The 17,309-nt window shown below is 36.7% G+C and overlaps 1 protein-coding gene across 9 annotated transcripts in view; it reads right to left on the bottom strand.

Moving 5' to 3' along the window:
• Window positions 1–17,309, bottom strand: part of KDM4C (lysine demethylase 4C) — a 423,829-nt gene that overhangs the window by 159,397 nt on the left and 247,123 nt on the right. For 6 of the 9 annotated variants that reach the window (XM_059924758.1, XM_059924756.1, XM_059924755.1 and 3 more), the window contains 3 exons: window positions 12,746–12,927; window positions 10,873–11,086; window positions 8,869–8,945 (listed from right to left, as the gene is read on the bottom strand). In XM_059924758.1, coding sequence (XP_059780741.1) covers window positions 8,869–8,945; window positions 10,873–11,086; window positions 12,746–12,927 — 473 coding nt within the window. Of the gene's footprint in view, window positions 1–7,418; window positions 7,468–8,868; window positions 8,946–10,867; window positions 11,087–12,745; window positions 12,928–17,309 lie in introns of those variants that run through there. The other 3 variants (XM_059924762.1, XR_009503661.1, XM_059924763.1) reach the window with 3 other exon arrangements.

The raw sequence follows: 17,309 nt of genomic DNA on the forward strand, positions 1-17,309 counted from the left end.
CCACTGGGCTAGTTTTTGCCGTTCATGAGAAACGCCTGCACTGCACTTTTTTTTTTCCCCCTCCACGCCTCCTAGGGATCTCTTTCCTCATTGCTAAGGAGATGTGCCTTTTAGCCCAGTGACCTCCGGGCATGCACATCCCGGTGTGCACTGCGGTATGCTATGCTCCCCATAATGTCAGTCATTATTCTTCCTGACTTTACTTGTGCTCTCTGGTTGAAGCACTTAAGATTAACGAGGCATTTGTTCTCAATCAAGAAGCTATTTATGAATATAGTTCCACTTACAATAAGCTCTGTAGATTTCTCTTTCTCTCTCTCCATTACCAAAGTGGGGTACGGAGGGATTGTGTCTATTGAGCAAAAGGGAGAAGAATGAACAGAAAAAAAAAAAAAAGATTTGTGACTTTTTTAGCCTGTAAGCAGTTCCCTAACAGAAAGGCCTCCACATCATAGCTATGCTGTCAGGATAATTGATATCCTCAAATGTGCTGTTCTGTTTGCTTAAAGTAAAATAATTATTACCACCCTGGCCTTTGTGAGCCAAGGTTTAAGTCTGCAGCTGTTCAGAAAAATCTGCCTCCTCAGGAGGGAAAAGGTAATTCTGAACTCAAATGCGTCACCTCAGATGGGAGAGTGTGGTCTGGCTAGCAGCTTCCAGGGACACCTCACTGGAGAGGAGAAATGGCACAAGCAAACACTTGGCTACATACAGTTATGGCATTTAACAAGAATACAGCCTTCCTTTTTCTACTAGTTTTACTGTGTCTGAGGATCAAAGTCAGCCTTTCAGACTGACAGCCTCTCACCACCTGGTCTTGACAGTATCCCATGGAATAAAAAAAAAAAACAACAGCATAAAACACATCACAGGGAGCGGGAGTGCCACCACGACCTCTCAAGGCCATAGCCAATCAGATCTAAACATCAATGGCTCCGATCTACAAAGCCAAGTCAGAGCTCCTTGTTAAAGAAAAATGCCAACTTGGTTGTCAATTGGGAAACTAGATTCAGGAGATTATCCAGCTCTGGGAAAGGTCCTCCAGGCAGAAACTAGAGTCAATATGAAAGAGTAAGGACACTGCTCAACTCAACCACCCAATAACACTAATCATTCCATATTAAGTATGTGACCAATTACACTATTAGTGCGGACTTTATTTTCAATGTAAACAAACAAAAATCATTCAAATACATTGCTCAGAATTAGGCCAGTTGTTCAGCCTTCTTTCCACTCTAAAAACAAGTAACTGAGAAGAGTAAAAAAAAAAAAAAAAAAAAAGAGTGTGGGCCTGAAAATCTAGAGGCCTGAGTATTGCCATGAATCTGGGCTCTCTTACCATATACAGGGGTGATCCTGGACAAAGGAGTTACTCTCTCAAACCCCTGGCTCAGTATCTGTAAAATGAAATTTCTGAGATAGATGAAGAATTCTTTAGTCTTTGCCAGTACTAAATTTTATGGAAGCTAGAAAAATTCTATCCTTGCTACTTACATTGGTTTATATTTAAATCAGCCGTTATTCTGAATCTGTAGGTCAAACATTTTAAAATGAAACTATTACTTTTTTTAAAACACAAGACTTCCAAGAGCCAAATGATTGGCAATTCTAACATCTATTATCACTACCACTATTTTTATTTGAGGAGTTGGAGAGGAGATATAATGGTTGTATTATGCGATAAGGGTAACATAATCCTCAGCCATATACATTTTCCTTAATTATCTCTACCCTAAGAGAATTCCCATGTCAGAGAGAAAGAAGAGAAAGCACTGCCTTCAGATGTAACAGAGTGCGGTTAGGGTTGCTTCGTATCAGTCATGCCCCTACCTATAGGACCAGCCTCAATGCAAAGTAGGAGTCAGACTCTACCTATTAGACCACCTTCCTCCATTATTAGCCAGAGTACATAGAGTTATAGGGATTGGGACCTCATTGTTCCCAAAGATGAGTTACCAACTTTCCAAGAAGTTGATCATTTTTACTTGAGCCTTAAGAGTAGGGAGTTAAGACTAAGGTATATGGGCTTCCCTGGTGGCGTAGTGGTTGAGAATCTGCCTGCCAATGCAGGGGACATGGGTTCGAGCCCTGGTCCAGGAAGATCCCACATGCCGCAGAGCAACTGAGCCCGTTTGCCACAACTACTGAGCTTGTGCTCTAGAGCCCGCGAGCCACAACTACTGAGCCCGAGTGCCACAACTACTGAAGCCTGCACGCCTAGAGCCCGGGCTCCCCAACTAGAGAAGACACCGCAATGAGAAGCCTGCACACCGCAATGAAGAGAAGGCCCCGCTCGCCGCAACTAGAGAAAGCCCACGCGTGCAACGAAGACCTGACGCAGCCAAAGATAAATAAAAATAAAAATAAATAAATTAAAAAAAATAAAGACTAAGGTATGTTCCAAAGATTAAGAGTTCAGATAAATGTGTTCCAACAAATGACATAGCTCACAAGCTTTAGCAACACTGTGGGGTTGGGTTTTTTAAAGACCACTACCTCAGGTACTTCCAGATTTTAACTTTCTGACTATGATTCATGCAGAGAAAACACTTCACTTTCTTTCAAAAGCCAAAAAATAGCTATGTGCAGCCTTGGAGGGCATGAATGGCAACCACTACTCAATCTATAGATGCCACTTATTTATAATCAAGCAATAAAAATAAACAGCACCAAAATGTTTATTTTTAATCACTGCAATTGCTTATTCCACTCTTTGTAAGAGGAAAGAAGACGCTAATTCCAAATGATTATCAAGGTATAGCTTGTGCTCATATCTGTTAGTCCATTAAAAAAAAAAACAAATACGCAAAATAAAGAGAACAGTGAATAGATAGGTGGCCAAGGTGAAAACCTATTTCATGTTTGGGTTTTGATTTCTTAAAACCATTTTGAAAAAAAAAACAAAAACAGAATGCTATACTTGTTAAACATATATAGTACAACTTTATTATTCTACAGAGTATAATAAATGCTCTTCAATAGATAATAAATGTGTACAATTACCTAGTTCATGTATTTCATTATACAGAATGAAAATTCTAACCTTTAAGGTGTTTTAATTTTCCATTTCAAAATCTACCTTTTCATAGCACAATATCCACCCAACAATATAATATACAACTGTGTATTTTACTGCATTACTTTGAAACGAAAATATTTAAACAAATACTCCTAAATTAAGAGCAAAGGGATATACTGAAATAAAAAGAAATCCCGAGGATGATGTGCATTGCCACAGATTCCTGAACATCAGGTAGATAGTTATAGTAAGGCCTTAAAGTCACTTTTTAAAAAACAACGAAAGTTTCCTTGAATACATAAAAACTACACTGATCCAGCCAATAATTACCAATGTCACTTCTATTCCTATACTTTTCTGTTACTCATCACCTCTGACCAGGTTAAGAAATACAGGAATAAATTTAGATTTCTTGAAGGTGCCCAATTCTTAAGGAAAACTAATTAAGGCAAAATGGAAATAAAAAACAACACAGAATCAAGGGATTTTAGGGTGAGAAGAGGTCTTAGATATACATCTCTAGTCGAAACTTCTCATTATGTTGCTTTTAAATCTTCCTGTAATTAAGATTTTAGATTACAGGTATGTGAGCTACTGTGTCTACCCCTCCCTTCCCCCCAGGAATTACATATGGTGATTAAAAAAGCTCCCTAGTAAGGCACAGCACAAATGATACTTTATTTGGACTTTTTCACACTGACAATGAAAACCTACAGCACAGGCTTAATGCTACCCTGGACAGAAGACTGGCAACTCAAGATTTGTCAGAGTCATAAATCTGAGTATGACGTGACTTCCCATATGTTAAACTACCAGTCTTCCCATGAAGTTTTCACTCCCATTTTGGCACTAAAACAAAACCTCACAGTGACCCCCACCGCAAAAGAAACATCCAAATTTCCTGCAAAGAAACAACCACCAAAAAGCTACATTATTCCTAAATTTTAAAAAGAGAAAACCTTATCCATATTCCTCTTTAACCTCTTAACCTGCTTATATTTTATTCTTTAGAATTCCATTTATAAATTCTTTAGAAGATAGTATAGACAATCCTCCTGTGATTTATTAGCATATTACCTCTTAATACTCTACAGAGTATTCAGCACATAGATTATTATTTTTTACAATATAAGTATTTAGATTACCAGTTCATTTCCAGACATTTAACTAACATCCTCCTTAATAATTAGAAGTGAAGCCCTAAAGTAGAGTTCAGGAATTTTACAGAAATACTCAGACTCAAAAACAATTTTTCAAAATAGGGATAAAAAAGAAAATGGGGGGCTTCCTTGGTGGCGCAGTCGTTGAGAATCTGCCTGCCAATGCAGGGGAAACGGGTTCGAGCCCTGGTCTGGGAAGATCCCACATGCCGCGGATCAACTAGGCCCGTGAGCCACAATCACTGAGCCTGCGCATCTGGAGCCTGTGCTCCGCAACAAGAGAGGCCGCGATAATGAGAGGCCCGCGCACCGCGATGAAGAGTGGCCCCCCCTTGCCACAACTAGAGAAAGCCCTCGCACAGAAACAAAGACCCAACACAGCCATAAATAAATAAATAAATAAAAATTAAAAAAAAAAAAAAAAAGAAAGAAAATGGTAGGGAAAAAAACCTGAAAGAAAGCAATACAAATTCTGTATTTTTACAGTGAGAATATTACATTATGTTTTTAATTAGCAGTAACTTGTAGTCATTATAAAATGGAAATCCATAAACAGATTAGACACAAAACTCTAGTAATTTAGGTCAAAAGTGATTAGATTCAAATAAGACTCAAAATAGCAAGAAACACATTCTAGAATCAGAGTAATGACATTCAACACCAAAAACAGAACTTGGTAATGTTTGGAATGCACTCTAAAGCGCTACTATAATGAAGGAGTAAAAATGGCTCCAAAATGAATTACATAATCACAAAAGGGTTGGAAACAAACAGAGCTGAAAATAAAATACTCTAATAAAGCTGGGTTATAAGCCATAAACGCAAACATAGCTTTCATACAGATCTATTTATCTGAGCAGTACTGAAATGGGACAAACAAGCACAAAGCAATGATATTTAATTAGAACTATGAGATATACAACCCGAATGTCAGGAGAGACAGGTATGTGGGGAATTATTTCACTGTTTCATTTCATTTGGATTTGAGCACGGAGCTAGGATTCTAGAATCCAAGTTAGGGTGTTATTCAAAATTTGTAACTAATCTCTCCCTCTAACACATGCAGCTAAAGCTGCAATACAGCTTGTTGTTTCTTATTTTAGATGACATAAGTGGCCAAAGTAAAGAAATAGTAGCAAAATGAAAAACAGTGAGGACTAAACCAAAACTGGAAATGGTGAGAGCACTGAAGGTCACAGACCAAGGTCACAGATAAAGGCTCTGCAAGTTCAGAAATGATCCAACACTATACCAGGTGTTAGGGGTGTTATAGAGAAAAATGAGACAAAGTTCTGGCCTCCAGTTACTTAAAAACTAGCAGGGCAGTTTGATCCGGAGCAACTTCCACGCTTTAGAATTGGTAAATAAAAAGACAGCTGGTCTGTGAACATTGATTCCAGCCTTATGTACATTCTCACCCACCAAACCCAAGCTGAAGCTGACAGAATCTTCTAATGTATGAACTTATTTACTTAGTTATGGTCTGGGACTGGATGAAATAATCGCTGAGATGCCTTTGCTTCCAAAATTTAAATAATTGATACTTATCTCTATGATATAGTGTTCCTCTTTTTGCCCAGCTTTATTGAAATATAATTGACATATTGTATAAGTTTAAGTTCTTCAATGTGATGATTTGATATATCTATATATTGAGAAATAATTACCACAATAAGGTTCGTTAACACTTCCATCACCTCACATAATTATCTTTTGTGATTAAATCATTTACGATCTACTCTGCTCTCTGTGGTGAGAGCACTTAAGATCTACTCTGTTGGCAACTTTCAAGTATCTAATAAAGCATTGTTAACTACAGTCACCATGCTATATACTAGATCCTCATAACGTATTCATCTTGTAACTGAAGTTTGTACCCTTTGACCACCTTCACCCATTTCACCCAACACCCCCACCCCTGGCAATCACCAATCTATGCTCTGTATCTATGAGTTCAGGTTTTTTTTTAGATTCCAATAGAAGTAAGAGCATACAGTATTTGCCTTTCCCTGACTTATTTCACTAAGCATAATACCTTCCAGGTTCATCCATGTTATCACAAATGGCAGGATTTCTTTCCTTTTTTATGGCTGAATAATATTCATTGTATGTATGTGTGTGTGTGTGTGTGTGTGTATCTACACACACACACACACACACACCACCTTTTTTTTAATCCATTCACCCATCGACAGACACTCTTTTTAAGAAGAATCTTTAAAAAATAGAACTACCACATACAATTCTCACACATACCTTATGAAAATGAATACAAGGTGTTTCAGGCTACCCTCTTCTTACCCTCAAGATAGTCAAAGCACTAATCATAAAAGGAAACAGAATTAACTGAAACAATCACATTTGTTGTATAAATACATATCCCAAGCAAAATATGCTCTTGGAGTGTTCTGTGTTCGTGATGAATAAGCCTTACCTTCACAAACCATGTTTAAAAAGAAAATCCCAGGAAATAATTAGTAATTAGAGTTAGTGAAATAAAAGCCAGCAATGAAATAGCATTTGACGTCAGCTGCTTCGTTAGATTTCCATTAGCTTTTTTAGAGCTTCTATTTATCAATAAAAGGAGGTCTAGGACTCCTCTGGAACCTAAAACTAACAGTGTGAGATTGATTCCTAAGAAAGCAAGTCTAAGTGTACTTTCAAAATGCAATCATTCCAGCCACAAAATTCAAAGAATCATACTTAAGTGCTTAGTAAAAAATTAATATTGCAACACTCAATGCCACACTAAATAAGGGTGTTAAAGCCAAAATATCAATATTATCAGTTACTTCTCGGCAACGCTTAAAATAAAATTCAATTCTTTTTCAGGAGAAAAATTTAGAAATAGAGCTTCATGGACAAAGTTCACTCAAAATGAATAAACTGAAAAAACAATTGGCTCACTGTGAATTCAGATCATTTCCAATTAGAACTAAGAAATTATGTAGGTCTAAAAAAATCAATGCAAAGCTGTATTTAAGAGCTCTCATTTTTATTGCAAATTAAAAGAGATTTACATGGTATCAATATTAAAATACGAAAGGCACACTGTATTTTCTGAGGGTGCGGAGGGGTTGAGATTAATAGAAAGATGCTTCAAATCAGTTGCAGAGAGTGATTATTTCCTTCTGTAGACATGCTAAAGGAAAATGACATAATTGATCAGAAGCTGCCTTAGAATCAGGGTGGCTGGGCTAGGCCTGGCCCTGGCTCTGCCATGCAAAGGACAGTAGTACCTTGGGTAACAGGACTGCTCGGTGTGTGAGCACAGGAGCCAAGCAGTAACTGTGGATGGAACAGAGAACTCTTCATGCCTTGGTGAAATGGATTAGAATATCTCTAAATTCTAAATCTATACTTCAGAGTGAATGAGGGGATATCATTAGTAAAACTGACTCTACAAGGCTTTACTTTGGCTCATATAATACGAATAGAACCAGCTTGATAAACAAGAGCTGAATGTATTTATTATAGCAGGACTTCATGGCTGTTTTAAAGATGCTGTACATTTATACAGTTTTTGTTAACATAATGAACAACACACCAAAGGAAATACCAAAATGTTATCTGGGCCCACTAATGAAAAGAATTCTTAAGTTGGAGATATTACCTCTAATATGAAATCAGATTATTTGGACTATAAAGAGTGTCCATATTTTGCCCCATTTTCCCCTCACTACCCAGAGTGAATACCAGCAATAAAATCATACAGAAAGACATTCTCACAGATGCTTTTAATTTATAGTCACCATATGTCTATTTCAACACTGAGAGCTAAACATACATAATCATGACATAAATTTTCCTCATGTAAAGCATTGTCCTTATATTGTCCTTCAGGTTTTTAACTCTGGTTGCAAGGAAATTTAACTCATTATCATTAGAGATCATTAAGGAATAAAGCAAATGCTACTATTACAATCAAAATCAAGCTGAGCATCTGCTCTGGGATCAAGAGTGAGGGATACAGTCTTGAGATCTGATCGGTCTCCACTTTCAACCATGTTCTGATACCTCTTGAAAGAGAATTTTTAAGAAAAGTTAAGGTAGCACATAATCAAATGATAAAATGGGTGACATGGTGGATTAACAGAATGGAACGCAACGCTTGGATGTAAGCTAAAGTTTCAACAGGGTCTTCAGGAAAAAGTTTAGGTGAAGAGAAATCTATGTTCTCCAAGTGGGGAATCATTTGTTGTTGAAGTTTCTGTCTCAAGTTCACAGCAATGCCTAGCACAGAACACTCTAAAATTTTCTAAAGTATGAATGTACGAATGAATAAGCGGGGAAGACCTCACGCTAGTGGAACAGTTGTGAATTAGCACAGTTTCCTGAGAGGTCACTGAAGATTCCCACCTTCACTGTTACTTAGAAGACTTATTTTCAAGAATTGCAAAATAGAGCTGGGCAAGAACATGAAGCAATACTTTGGACATGCTCTAATAAACCAGTAGTCTCCACAGGTTCCTGAGCAAATGGTGATGCCTAGAAATGTATTTAACATTTCCACAATCGATATAGAGCTACCAGGTAGGATGATTTGGAAAGAGAAGACGAGAAATACAGGTAACTGTGGAATGGCACACAAAAGCATGTGTACCATCTTACCTGACCACTAGATTTAAATGGACCCACAGTGGATGGAGTGAGAAAAGGAGTTAAAAGATACTAAAATTAGCCACTTACTGCTGTCCATGCATTTCTTTTGCACCGGGCACATAGCCATCCATCACAGATCTCATGAGAAGGGATACCGTAACAACCTATAAAATAACAGTATGGATCCATTAATTAAAGTCTTTTGCATTTCGACAATATTACACATTTTAGCACTGAATAAATAAAATCGGAACAACAGCCTACCATACCATACCATTTTTGATTCTCACTGCTTAGAACAAAACATTAGCAAGGCTGGCTCAAAGATACTTTTGGTTCTCATGCCTCATAGCTAATAGGATTATCACTGCCAGAAAAAATGAGAGTGTGCATCTTAATAGTTACCAGTGCTCACAACAGTTATTATAGAGAATACTGATGATAATACTTAATGCGTGATTAGAAAATTTCTAAATTGTCAAGTCTAGTCCTTTACTCATGCAAAACATATTTCAAAATAAGTTGCAATTTATGAAGCAAAGTTTGGGGAAGTTTTAAAATGACACAATAAATAAACTGTGACATAATATTTATGTACATAAAATCAGTGCATAAAATTAATGTAATGTAAAACTACATTTCAAAAATTATGTTTAATTAGCTTTAATTTCAGTGATAGGAACAAAGGATGTACAATTCATAGTTAGTAATGAAGAGCTGTCTTCAATTCTATTTGTCCATTCAGTACATGCCTGACTCAAAATAATGATGTAAAGAGATAGCTGATGATATAAATATATGTAGCAATTATATGGTATCAACAAACATGTGTTACTCTGGTTTCCTGAAAAAAGAGTTTTGAAAGATTTAAATGAGTAAAATTTAAAGGAGTAATTTTTCATATCAAATTTCTATTACATTTGACACGGGAAGAGAAAATAACAGAAATGTAATTACCCAAAGAAAAGTCTATCATAGTTACCCAAGACCATAAAGTGTTTGGTTCAAGCACATGTTTATAAAATATTATGGCTAAATTGCATAGCTAGTGCATTCTGGAGTCAAGATTAAATCCAAACTTGTTTGTGAAATGGTGCACTGTTTCTCATATAAATATAATCACGTAGAGTGAATGTGTGTGTGTATATATATGTGTATGTGTGTTACAAATTGATAGAAACAAATAAGAAGTTTTATATAATTACATTTCAAGCACATCATGTTCAAATCCCTTGGGGAAGATGAAAGTATCTAATAAATAAATGCTAGATAGCCAGGCAATTTCAACCTTAACACAAGACTGGTATTACTCTGGGGTAAATATAGAAGGTAATACCTTTATTATAAATCATTCATCCTACATTGACAGACTCACACCATACATAAGAACGTTAACAGAACATTTGACTTGGTAAGAGTTGGAATATTAAAATGCTTTAAAATAGAATTGCAATGTTTAATAGATCCATTTTATACATTTTAGAGGATTTATATGGCAGACCAATCTAAAAAAATGTATTTGCCACTTACACAATTATGTAAAAACACCAAATTGAGACAGGTATGGAGCCTAACCTTCTCAGTCTTGGGGGAAAACAACTCTAAGCACTTTTTCCCCCTGGAAGGCAATGAAGATCTCCCTACCCTTACAAAGAATAAAATTTTAACTCGATAATTAAATTTAACAATAATTCCCCAAATCACCAAAAGAATACTCATTTATCTTTCAAAAGTAACAAAGGAAAACAGTCATGAATCAACATTAGAGATTAAAACTCAGTTTTTACAAACTTAAAATAAGTAAAATTCAAGCATGTGAAAGGAATCCCACAATGACCCCACATTTGGACCCCAAACAAACGAACAAACAGAACCAGACCTGTTCTCCACTGATACCACATAAAATTGGAGGAAAAAGGATGATTACACCTATTCATACTTTCATTAGAAGAAATGTGAGAAAGAATGATCTAACCATTAATAATGTCAGTAGTACAATGTGATAGATTTGGCAAGTTACAAACGGGTGAGAAATAGAGACTTTGGGAAGCACTGAAAAGCCAGCGATTAATGAGTGATAGACTCATTTACTTGCATGAACCCGTACGCGGCACTTTGCACAGGAAATCAGAAGACTTGTTCCATCCTCTTCCAGGAAGGCGTTAGGTGGAGAATATTCTATATTTTCCTCGCTATAAATAAAACACATCTCTGGAATGAGGGGCTTAGTCTTTCCTCCTGAAGTAACCACTTCATCTAATTTTGTCTCCCATCTAGAATCATTTTCTTCATTGCTGCTATCTGGCTGAAAAACAGAATATTTCCACGTGAGCGAAAAACATGGAAAAGAGCTCAGATCACTTGCTCTGGTCACTCAAATCCACTAATAGCTGTTCATCCACCAACTTCCAGCTTCTGTACTTCCTCTTGTTCTCCCGGACCCAACTATTAGCTCTTTATCAGTGCTGCTCCTCAGGCTCCCATCCAGAAGCTAAGCTGTAGGAGTGAGAGGATATTCTGTACATCTGCTGGTACAGAAATCGATGAGCTACTAAAACTATGTTCTTAAATACATAGTTCATGAAAAGCATCAATTCTTCTGATGAACTTTTTTTGCTTCTTTATTTGCACCAGGTTAACAGATCTGATTTCATTTACTGAAGAATCTTACCTGGTTACACCTGAAGGAGTATCTTCAAAGACCTCCGTTTTAATTTGTACTACAGCATTTAGAGAGTGTTTGAAGGCTTTTTGACTCACCACAAAGTTTTAAAACAGCAAGACAGAAAGATCTAGCAAATGTCATTAAATAACAAACGATAATGTTCAAAAAGAAATCGTCACCTCTCACCAAAATATACAACAAATATTCAGTGTTTATTTGAAACTAATTAATGAACTATCTTATTATCCCCAGAGACCTTATATTAATAAATTTCCCCAAATCTTATCATTTTAGTTGGAATTTTTTAATTATCGGGGAAATATACAGGCAGATTATGATACAGAAATAAGAATCAATATAAAGGTAAGTTTTTCCAAGAAAACACAGAAATTTAGTGACTAAATGGGAAATAAAAATAAGGTTAATCACTCACCAGTGTCACATTCAAAGACAAGTGAACGAACTACTTCCTCTATTTACAAAGGTCTGAGAATGTGGCACATCATACATATTCATGCTCTGAAACGTCTAACCAGAATTACTTAATGTGGAACTCTAGGAATGATGTGATCTTGAGTAAAATATTTCTGACTCTACCAGTGAAAATATAACCCAGAACACAATGTTCACATCAATAGACTTTAAAATATATTGTATCTAAAAATGGATCTGGTAGTTTTACTCTAACCAGATTCTGAAAGATCATTTTGTCTGTGTTACTGCTGGAGAATGTGGCCCTCTGTGACCTAAGATGCTATCAGCATAACATATACAAAATGACATCTGAAAATAATATAATGAATGGCTGGCTGATGAGGGTGAACTGGACAATTCAGTTTGCACTGAGTCCTGCTGTGTCTTTTGCATGTTCCACATGGGAAGATGAAGAGAGATATTTTAAATGTGGGCCCAGAGCCAACATTTATATGATTGAGAGTAATATTTTCAAACATAAAGCAGAGACTAGATCTAAGTTCTCTCTTTGTAAGCTTCTACTATTCTTAAGCTTTAAGTTCTGTGTTTCTTGGTGAAAGGGGTAGAAAGAAAGGTTGGAATTGCCCCCTTGACTGAAATAAACCAAGACATTCAAAAATGATAAAGCACTGTCAGAGAAAAGTCTCTCAAGTGGCACTCAGGAATTCCATTTGCTGCTCTATGATAGCCATCAGCTGCAGAAGTACTAATGTCTTCCTCTTCATGTGCCTACTAACCTTACAGAGATTCACCTGTGCTTCCACAGTCACACAGAAAGTGCTGCAGTGAAAGGAAACGTGGGCAGGGGCCCCGCCCCCTGGCTACCTTGTAGTAGGGCATGAGCAGAGCACAGATGGCACAGTGCGGCTCCATTCTGCCCATGGCTGCATTATACTCTTGCTCGGCCACAAAGTTTGGGGACTTCGTCTGCCAAAGGTGGACCAGGGGCTTTGCCCAAGACTCGGTTTCTTCCACTTCCTCCTCAATCGATGGAACCTCGGGCAACTCTTAAGAGAAAGGGTGTGAAAACACAGTGAGCAGGGGACTCAGGGAAAAACAATAACCCTGATTATAAAAGAAGCACACACTCCAAAGTATCTGTGATATTAATGTCAGACAGGACACCTATTTTATCTTTCAAATATATTCCGAGAGGTGAAACAAAATCTTCATCGTCCGCATCATCAAGGACTACCTGAAATCCGACGGCCACACAGACCACCCTCCTTTCCACTCCTTCCCCATCCCTGCCAGGACTCACTAGACCGCTCCCTCCTCTCAACTCCACTCCTTCCGTGTTTCTTGTGCTACCATGATACCTCCCAGGGTAAAAGGGTTCATATATGTGAGATTATCTTCCAGCTAGCAGAGGAATTTGCTAGCCACTACCTGTCTTACCAATATTTTTAGTTTCCTGACCTAACATTGTGCATGATTTAATAAAAATTTATTAACTGTATTTCATTTAATTAACTTTTAGGTTCAAAATTCATGTAAATAACATTTACAGAGCACCTATCATGTGCCAAGCGATATACTGCCATTACATGGATATAAAAGACAATCCCTATGCCAAATCTCATTTGTTCAATATGATTTCCCAGAGGGTCAAATCTCTCAAGCATGTATATCTGTTAACATGAAAGAGGCATAGATCTATTCCACAAAAATGACATTTTACAAAAATTTATAGAAGGCCAGAAAAATACAAAGACATAACAGGTTAAGAGGAAAAATTCCTCACGCCTATAGCAGAGGACAGTATATCAAAGCGGGTGGCAGCAACCGCAGCTACCTCTAGTACTTGATGTCTATACAGCTGTGATACACTGTAAACTTCCTCACCAGTAGCTGTCTCAGTGCTACAAATAAATACTGTAGAGCAATGTCCTCAAGTCCCAGAAGGGGTATACCTGTGAACTAATGTGCTCCTGTCCTTGCCTTGTTGACTTACCTGTTTTAGAAAAAGTCAAAGTGGATTTGCTCAAGTGGAAAATAGGAAGAGCTAAATTAGGCTGAAAATAATTCAAAAGACATCAAATGCCAACTGAAGCAAAAGGGGACGTTCCTGTTTCCATGGCGGTACTGGTGGTGGTGATGGTATCATCGGCAGCAGCATTATTATTATTTACAATGGAAAATGCTTAGCATTCAGTCAGAGGCAGTGTTTGAAACAAAACAAAAGGTAAGAACCTTTGCCTACATTTGAAATAAAGTAATCTGACACTAAACGTTAACAGTTTCCACCTCAGTTTCCTTATAATACACAATAGAAGACTTACTGTGAAGACCAAAATTTGACAAATGAAAGATGGGAGTGAAAGTTAACCAGGAACTTGAAATTCCATAAAGTCTAATAGCTAATATCTCCAACATATATACTAAAAATGAGATCTAAACTGAAAAAAAAAAAATCCTTGGGTTTGAATAACTTGGACTCTACTTACTGGCTCACAGTGAATTTATCATATCATTTGCTTTATTAAAAAAGATGGAAACTCATAAGATGGATGATGCTTTTATTCCTTTAGATGGTCATAAGTTAAGGTGATGAGTTCTCAAAATATTTTTAGGGATTAAGGAAATATTTAATTCCTAAAAGCCTAGTGAAAATGAACAAGAAGTACAGGAAAAGAACAATTCTTAACAATGGAGCCAGAGAGCAGGAAAGTGTGTGTGCCAAGCCCTCTGGCAGACTTGGTCTAAGACTTGATCTAGGACACACCTTGAGCTTGTCCTCAGACTCAACACTGACCTGGTAGAGGACCCTGCTCTACAGCTGTCCTGCCCCAAAATGAGGTCACATTCTGGCCCAAAGAGCATTTGTCTTCTGTTTGGATGCTCTCCAGGCCAGAGTATGCAAAGCAGCATGGCAGGAACACTGTGCAGTCCCAAGTACAGGAACTGTCTGTCCAGAGACCTAGCTCCCCCCTCCCCGCCCCCACACCACACAGCTTAACAGGATCTTAGTTCCCTGACCGGAGATTGAACCCGGGGCCACGGCAGTGAAAGCGCTGAGTCCTAACCACTGGACCGCGAGGGAACTCCCCCAAAGACCTAGCTTTAAATTCTAACTCTTTCCATAAGATAGATTCTCTTATGGTGATCATTCCCTTCTCACCTATTTCAGGGTTTTTTTTTTCTTTTTAATATTAAAATGAAATAGTAAATGTAAAACTTGTTTTAAAATTCCGAAGTGCTAAAATTCTTTGTAAATTCTAAAGTGATTATATAATGCATATATTATTATGTAAAATCCATCCAATTATCTTATTTTCATATGATCTGTCTGTCAATTCCATGCTGAATTTTATGAGAGGGGGAAAAAGAGACGGCATTTAATCATAAGTACATGATAATGATTATTCAGATTTTAACTTAGTTTTAAAAGTCAGAAACATTGGCACATTCTTGACGGTATTTTGTCTTTCTGAAATTATCTCATCAAATTATTCACCCCTCCACTATCTCCAAGAGCTCTTGCTTACCTTTGAACCATGGCATTGTTCAAGAATAGACTAACCTTGGCTATTGCCTTTTCCAGATTCATGATATTCATGTAAACTACAAGTCTTAAATATTCTGGGGGGCAAAGTACTTTCAGGATATCTAAATACTCTCATCATCACACAATTCCAAATGAAAATCCTCCCTTTCAGCCTCTAAACACCTTTCCTGTTTCTGGTCTCTTTTTAGTGTACCTTCTTCATCCAGTTAATTTTGAAAAAAATACTTTCTGTCTTCCAATATACGGTAGAGGGAAAATGTTTTTTGCATCGTAGCTTCTAAATGTTTTGATCATTTGGAATCACTATGCCTAGGAATTTCCTCTCCTCCTCCTCTTCTTAAACTATAGTTAACTAATGAACCTCTAAAGTTACACTGTAATCTCGTTGGTATATATTTACTTCCCTATATGATGCAGTTTGTAAGATGCCAGGCAATGAAAATAGACCACACTGTTTTAAAGATTTTTTAAATATCAAATTAGTTTTCACAACACCTTCACAAAAGAAGAGGGCAGGGGCAGATATTAAACATACAAGGAGAGGGAGGAGCTATGGGGATATATGTATATGTATAGCTGATTCACTTTGTTATAAAGCAGAAACTAACACACCATTGTAAAGCAATTATACTCCAATAAAGATGTTAAAAAAAAACAGTTAACTATTATATAATATTAAGATATCAACAGTATCAGTAGTTAACTATTAATAGTTAACTAGTAATTGATTGATTGACTGATTAATACTGTATTGTATATTTAAAAGTTGCTAACAGAGTAGATCTTAAAAGTGGATCATTTTCTCACCACAAGAAAAAAATTTGTAACTGTGTGGTGATGTATGTTAACTAGACTAATTTTGGTGATCATTCCACAATATATACAAATATCAAATCAAAAAAAAAAAAAAACCATACAAGGACATGGACATTGTAAGCATTCAATGAATACCAATGTTTTTATTACTATAATTATCTCTTTTTTTAATATACCAGCACAGCAACATTCAGAAGCTCTGAGTCTCACCCCGAATGCCACAGTTTGCTGTAGAATCAAGAGAGAATGAGGCAAAGGAAAGGTCCCTTGGTGCAAATGCATCAAAGTTTGGGAAATCTGTGAAAATGTTACCAGCACAGAACTCCCTTCTTTCCCAACTGTATTCTCAACAAGAAAAAAAGAAGAGCTAATAGTGTAACAGCAGTTCTCAAAGTAAGGTCTGTGTACTCCAGGAGATACACAACACAATTTCATGAGGTCTGTATGGTCAATTTCATAATAACATGAAGGAGCAACTATACTCTAATAAAAATTAATTAAAAAAATAAACTGAAAAAATAATAACACGAAGACGTTATTTGCCTGTGTCACACTGCTGACATCTGTAATGGTGACACAAAAGCAATGAAGGGTAAAACTGTTGGTGCCTTAGCTTGAATCAAGGCAGTGGCACCAATGCAGTTGTTATATTCTTGACTATCTCAAATTTGCAGTTGGCGGTTGGGGGTTATTCTCTTAACAATGACTTGATGAAGCAAAAAAAAAAAGAAAAAAGTATCAATTTTATTAAATGTGCAATAAAATGGGATGTATGCATAAAGCACTTCTGCCGCACACTGAAGTTCAATGGTTGTCTTGGGAAAAGCACATGTGCAATTAATTGAATCGCATGTTGAATGAGCTGCCTTTTTCATGGAACAGCATTTTTACTTGAATGAATGATTAACAGACAAGCTATGGTTATTCAGACTTGGGTATCTGGCAGCAATGAAAGTGAACAAAGAAAGCTGTCATTTTAACAAAAAAACTACTGACAGTATTTGTTGACAATGGCGAAATTCAAGCTTCTGAGTCAAAATTAGAACTTTGGAAAATTTGTATCCA

The sequence above is a fragment of the Balaenoptera ricei genome, chromosome 6, assembly GCF_028023285.1.
Source record: "Balaenoptera ricei isolate mBalRic1 chromosome 6, mBalRic1.hap2, whole genome shotgun sequence".
Taxonomy (NCBI): Eukaryota; Metazoa; Chordata; class Mammalia; order Artiodactyla; family Balaenopteridae; genus Balaenoptera; species Balaenoptera ricei.